We start from the raw sequence: 7,290 nt of genomic DNA, 5'->3' as shown, positions 1-7,290 counted from the left end.
GTCTTCAAATTCGATTGTTAAGTAACACGTGTCAAGCTTATAAAAATTTTAAAAAATTATTTTAAAATATAAAAATAAAAAATATAATTTATTTATTAAAACCCTAAATTTTATTAAAACTCTAAAAATCCCAAAACTCTAAAAATCCTAATTCCATACCCCCTTTATCCAATCGATCACGTCGATGTTGCCTTGGTCATCTCCTTTTGTCATCGGTCACTTCATCTAACAAGATTCCAACGCACGACGGGAGGAATCGTCGCTTGAATCATTGGAGTCATTACTCTTAATCGAAATCAATAAGTATTTGAAATTTCTCATTTTACGCTACAATCGTCGCTTGAAGCATAGGGGTTTGACCAATGGTTATTCATGCAATCGTGCACCGTGGAGATTTTGGTCAATTGACGGCGTTACTGGTAGCCGGTGGTGATAAGGGGATTGAAATTAGGGTTTTTCAAGATTTAAGGATTTTTCATAATTTCAAAAAAAAAGGTTTTTTAAATGACTTTAAGTGTTTTTTAATATATGTTTTTTAAATTTTATATGCTTGACACGTGTCAAGTAACGATCAAATTTAATGATGGTTACGATCTAAGCACCTTAATATGTAGCATTGAAAACGGTAGACAACTATTTTAACGAAAAATTGTTTAGACAACTAAAGTTAAATTTTAGGTATACTTTAGACACTTAAATTATTTTTAGTATTTTAAAAATTTTAATATATTTTTAGACACCTAATTTTAATCTCTATGATAAATTTTAATAAATTTAATAGAACCTTAATACTTATATAGTTTTTTTAAAACTTTAATTTTAATATATGCAGTAGTTAATTGATATAATTAATCACTAATACTACTATTTTCATTTATCACATGTATTTGATGTATGTTTCATTCATGTTATTTAATAATTCTTCTTGTATTGTATATTGTAGATTTAATTAGAAACATTAAGGTTACGTTCTATTATTAGAGAATTAATAAGATATTCCTATAAATAACTGGAGTGTGATCTTTGCTAATTTTTTTGAAATGAAATAACATAATTTTAAAAAAGGCAACGGAACTACGTCGTTTAATTTCGAAGGGATTTAATCAATAATTTATATTTTTCAAATTAATTTCACACCATTTAAATAAATTCATATTTATAAAAGATTATAATTTAAATTAAATTTGAACTCGTAAAATTCATTATTAGAGTAACATATAATCAATTATACACCAAATTTGAGCGTTAAAGGTTGTTAACCATTATTAACCATTCCTGACAGATTTATTTTTGTTTTCGTTCTCTGGTTTCTATAACCCAAACTCGAATATTTTAAAATGAGATTTTCTAAAATTTTCTTTTGAAAAAAAAATGGTTTCATAGGTGTTTGATCCTGTCTAATTTATTTTTAAACTCCTGAGAAGTGAGAAAGAAGATCCATGAAATACACTCCCAACTAAATAAATAAACAAAAGAGAAACTGTTTCATGTGAATTACTGAATTTTATGGCCTAAAAAAAAGTGTCTTTAGAAGCATATAATCATTTACCTAGACAACACAATTTACATTTGCCAAATCCCCCCTCCTTTTCCCAGGACTCTTTGATTCTCAGCAATGTAGCTGCAACACCCTGTAATGCAACTCAACAAAATATTCGAATTGTTTCCAAAAGGAAGATCAATTCGCAAAATAATACACTACACGTTGAAGGTAATTCGCCTACGGAATGATTTTGAACTATAATAGGGAAGTTAGCTTTCCTCGCCATCCAACGTATAAACAGGAATTTGCCACAACTTGGTATTCTTCTTTGGGTCATCGGTTAGGCTGAGATCTGTATCATCTTCCTTGAAAGTCTTGATGAATGTTTTGGCTCCCATCAATACAAGCCTCTCAATTATGAATAACTGGTAATTGTTCTCTATCAAAGGATTCAAAATATGGCTATAATTTGATGAATAAGCTAGTTTGTACCTGAAAGCAGCCAATTAAACCAAAGTAAGCGCAAATGTTCTAAACCAACAAAATCAAGGTAACTTCCAGAGACCAGCACTTAGTTCATTTCCTTAGCTGATTTCACTAAACATTTTGTTGGTTACAGACCAATAGCACCACAATTAAACAGACAACTTGCAGACAATTGAATTAAATCCTACCCCCCAAAATTTCAACCAACAGCAACAAAAATACCTTTTATTAATAGCACTTAAGATGTCCTTGGTAGATTAGGAAAGTGAAAGGATGGAAAAAGGACAGCGGAAAAGTAGAAAAAAATTAAATTTAGTATGCTTGGTAGGAAAATATAGCACAAATTATCATTTTCTATCCTAACGCATAAAATCAAATAATTCCAAATTGGAATAATAAGGAGAGAAGATGAATAGATAATAAACGTTATAAGTGTTCTTTTTTAAGTTTTCATTTTATTTCATTTTATTTTTCTATTCTACCAAGTAACCTTTAAAACCTTGCCCATCAGCCATCAATGGAAATGTGTATATATATATATATACGGATTAGGATCCACTTGTACAAGGTAAAACTATTTTAGTTTTACACAGATTTAGGACCGATGGATGAGTGAAAATGGACAACTGGGATTAACTTCTTGTTTCTTTTTTAAGTGAATATCATCACAATTTTTACCGTTAATCTCAACCATATATTTTCACTCATCAAACGGTCCTAAATATTTTTACATTGTGTAATTGGATCATATCACTATATATATATATATCTTTCCACTTTTCTCCTCGTCCAATTTTCCATCTCTCCCAATTTTTCTTTCCACTAAAAAGTAAGGTGATAAGGTTACTTTTGCCTAAAGAAATAAAGTACTGGCTATTATTTGCAAAAATAGGAAATAACATAGGGTGCAATTATACAAACCATAAAAGTATGAGGCGTTAAACAATAATATCAGAAAAACTTTTGCCACAATGTAATACAGGTCTATCATCCTCCCAGCACTATACCTTGTGATTCATTCAAATGTTAACAAAAGATAAAAAGAAAAAGAAGCCATGTGAACATGCATAAGAAAACATCATTTGACACAAAGTAGGAATTCTTAAAGGAAAAATTTGGCATAATAGATATTCATTTCATAGCTGAACTGAAAATATTAAAGGAGAAATTGAATCTACATCAAAGATGGAGAATGTCATAATGGGTTCTAAATCTTAAACATACCATAGGACAAGAAATGATTTTACCTGACAGAAAGGGGCAAAAAAAATCCAGGTGATCTCTCATTTGAAGCAATAAAAAGTGTTCGACCAGATGGTACCCACTTCTGAATCCTGCGAAGGATAAATTCTGGGCGGGTGTCCCTATCCAAATGAGGATGTAAGCTCCTTTTAACACCATACCTATCCTTCCTTGTTTTTATTTTATCACCTCGGCGAACATGGATAGCATCATAGTCACCGAGGAGACTTTTAATCTGTGGACAGGGAAAAAGTAATTAGCTGTCGGGTTCTTCATATTAAATAGATATTTCCAAAAAGATAAGCAGAACCTATTAAAACAGTTTTGCAGAAATTACTTGTAAAGAGCAATTTCTCTTAAAATGGAGATTTAATCAGATTAGTTATTCAATTTGCTAATCCTAGCTCATTAACAATTCATTTGAAAATTAATAATGCAACTGAAGTTCCTTAGTTCTTTAGGGATTTATTGAACAGGACTTTTTGTAAGAGAAAATACACATCTAAATTCATGATGCTACAAAAAAAAAAAAAAACTAAACCACGTACATTCTCTACCTCAAGCAACCCACAACCTTTCTAAAAAATCCATTAAAAAGGAAACCAAAAGCAAAAGATATATTCAGTAGTATGTGTGAATTTGTTTTAAAGAGTTCAAGGCTCAAAGAGAGAAATAAGAGTTTATCATAGAAATAAGGTGATAGTCGACTGTGGATTTTGGATGAGGATGTGTGAGTTTAAGGTGTTTGTTGTAATGGTGTATATCACCATAGGAGGATATTCCGTGGAGTCTTATGTATTGGGTATTATTATTAATAAACTATGAGGTACTCTTTTCTTCCTTCCAATGTTCGCTAACATACTTCTTAGTATGTGAACGAATACGAAGGGAGTTTTTAATGAGACCTTCAACTTCTACCAAAAAAAAAAAGAGTTCAAGGCTCAAAGAGAGAAATAAGAGTTTATCATAGAGAAAGTAAATGTGAAATGAGAATGAGAGTTGCTAGACAGAATAAGGGAACACAGAATAGACTAAAAACACAAGTCAGCCTTTTAGCGACTGCAGAAGTAGAATATAAAAGAGAAGGAAATTTGTTGGATACCAGCAGCAACTATTAAATGGCTCACTTGGTAAAGATGTAATCCTTAACATTTAGACAAACTGAATGAACAAAGTTTTTATACAAAACCATAAGCTCTAGTAGAAACAGAAATACAAATATAATCCTTAAGCCAAGGTACTTACTAAGAACATAAGTAAAATATTAATCAATATAGAATAATCAAAATATTCATATATCTTATAATATAGATCAAATTCACAATTACACCCCTAAAATAAAATAAAGAAACATGAAAGAATCCTCGATAATTAAATCTTCCACTAGTTTCTTTCTGTCCCTCATCACCAAACTAAATAGGCTACGCGACAAGATACAATTACAAGAAAAGATCAAGCAGAAAAAAGAGATGTAAACTAATTTCTGCAACAACAAATTATTTGACAATATTTTGCATTGAAGATGCTGAAGAATATAGAGAGAGACATCTTGCATAGACAATCATGTGTATACCCTGTATCCACCAGAAATTAATGATGTTTGTATATGAGATATTCATGCATTTGATTAACAAACTCGTTTACAGTTTTCTCTCCATTAAAAAGACAAAAGCACATTCCATTTCCACTAGCCGGTAAATGCTACATGGGTAAGAGATACTTGACTGGTTAATCAATTATTGTTAAATGCCATCTAGAAGATTCTAAAGATAACATGAAAAAGAGGATTAAAGAAAACCTTGTCAGCCGCAATTCTTAACTTTTTTGCTGCCATTGAAGGAAGAAATGAATATGGCAATATAATAGCACTGCGGTTCGTTCGATCCTTGCACTCAGCAAACCTGAGTAATTATGACAGATTAGTGTCACAGAGAACTTTTAACAAATACGATATCTTAATTTATTTGTATAAAACTACTCAAAGTTTGTTTAATGAATACTGATGGATACATATAAGATAATTTTACTTAATCTACACCCGGTTTGCCTCCCCTCCGAGTCACTATGGTGTTGTAGACATAACGAAAAGCGAATTAGGCAATCAATTACATAATATGAAATCAATTTCCATGATGTACCATGACAAAGGGCTTGCAGTTCGGTTAATGAGTAAGAGGTTTGAGTAACGACTATCCTTCTTGAGATCAACCCGTGTGAGTCCTTCAACATGGGCAACCCCTCTAGCTCCCAATTTCATACTTGTTGAAAGAATCAGATGCCATGCATCTGTATTGTCTAAGATTACAGGTACAGTTTCAGATATCATGTCAATATCATATAAAGAATCCATGGCACAAAAGGCTGTAGCCCACCTGCCCAATGAGAAAGGCAAGTTTAGATTGTCCAGTTCTCTACATCATTGTTGAATTTACTAAGGAAAATTGATACTTCACCTTAAAATTTATCTTGTATTAGGATTAAAATCAAAGTAAAACAAAACTTGAAAAAAATAAACACATAAATAACTTCTAAAACAGTTCACGGAAAAGAAAAAACTTCATAAAAGTAACCTTTCCTCTGCAGTTACGTTGTCAACCTTATTGAGGATTCCCTTGTCATTGTGAATTGGATTGATACACATTCTAGAAGGCATGACGAAAGTTCTGCAAAAGGAAACACAACACCAGATGAAATCATAAGAAAGTTGCATCTTTTACATGATGTACTGCTGCATATTATATATGTATATATCATAAAGCAACACAAAAAAATGCAAAGTTTTTGTAAATCAAAACTGAATCCTCATTTTTCTTCATGGTGAAATCAAAATCGACTCTTCAGTCCAATGAACCATAACTTATAGGAGAAAGATTATACTATTGCTTTGCATTAACATAGTCATCTACATCTCAAAGTTGTAAAATCTTGGGAGTGATTTCTAGTTCTTTGAGCCTTGGTCTCAGGTAAAGAAGCTCTATTATTAAAAACCACAAATCCCAAACTTCACAATTACATTACGCGCTATTTAAAATGGATAAGATCTATTTTCTCAAGTAGATGGCATTGCTCCAATTTCTAATTCAACATCCTAAAACGTAAAAATAAAAATAAAAGTGTCTCCATAATTTTCCTCGTTCATTTTACAAGGGGTAGAAGGAAAGATTCTAGCCTAGTGAAATACAGGTAAATTAAGTCAGCGGATAAAACGAAGACGCAAACAAAGCCAACCGATTACCTGTTTAAGAAGATGGCTTCTTCAAGAGCACACCTAAGGCTAGATTCTTGATGACCCAAACCTTCGCATGAATCACAATGCTTGCCGGGGCAATCGATTCGGTTACCCCAGTACAAATACTTGTCATGGAGAGAGTGCTCCCTCGGTTTCCCTTTCAAATGGGTTCTGGAAGAGATGAAGGAGAACGGAGCCGTGGAATTCAAGGAGGACAACAGGAACAGCAATGCAGTGGCGGTAATGAACCCCAAAATTAGGAGACGAAATGGGGATCTCGTTCTGTGTTTAGACTTTAGGGATTTGGGAGTTGCCATGGTCGTAAAAGATGGGAATTTGAGAGTCGGAGAATCTCAATCTCGAAGCTCAGTCTCACTTCCTTAAGCATGAGGCCATCCTTCTGTTTCAGATCTCAGTTTTATGTACGGAGATGCCTTCTTACGCGTTATTAGTGAATTGGCTTAACTAAAAAAACTAAAAAATCTAAACTATATCACTCAAAGCTATACTTCGCTTAAGGGTGCTTAATGACTTAAATAATTCATTAGTTTTCGAATCTACTTCAGTTAAAATTTGATTAATGATTAACTTATGTTGATTTGATTTAAGTTTTAATTTAACTACTAATTTTCTAATAGATAATAATAAATGTATTAAATCACTAACAAATAATTACTACTAATTTATTAAAGTTGTGCCACACAATAAATTTTTTTAATGAATACGGAAAATTGCAGTTAGGCTAGGAAATACTTATGGACTGATTTAGTAATTTTTCCTTTTTTATTCGAATGTATATTTTAGGCTAGGAAAATGGAATGTTTAGGAAATAGCTCTTGTAGTTTACGTA

At 31.8% G+C, this 7,290-nt stretch overlaps 1 protein-coding gene across 1 annotated transcript; it reads right to left on the bottom strand.

Moving 5' to 3' along the window:
- Positions 1-1,568: 1,568 nt before the first annotated feature.
- On the bottom strand, positions 1,569-6,874 carry LOC120177775. The gene is made up of 6 exons (XM_039183793.1): positions 6,447-6,874; positions 5,782-5,874; positions 5,350-5,583; positions 5,010-5,112; positions 3,217-3,446; positions 1,569-1,975 (listed from the first exon to the last, which is right to left on the bottom strand). Exons 1-6 carry the CDS (start codon positions 6,755-6,757, stop codon positions 1,753-1,755), a joined length of 1,194 nt encoding a protein of 397 aa, XP_039039724.1. The 5' UTR covers positions 6,758-6,874; the 3' UTR covers positions 1,569-1,752.
- Positions 6,875-7,290: the final 416 nt, after the last annotated feature.

Source organism: Hibiscus syriacus, unplaced genomic scaffold (genome assembly GCF_006381635.1).
Source record: "Hibiscus syriacus cultivar Baekdansim isolate YM2019G1 unplaced genomic scaffold, ASM638163v2 tig00112319_pilon, whole genome shotgun sequence".
Lineage (NCBI taxonomy): Eukaryota > Viridiplantae > Streptophyta > Magnoliopsida > Malvales > Malvaceae > Hibiscus > Hibiscus syriacus.
This window is presented reverse-complemented; position numbering and strand designations above follow the sequence as displayed.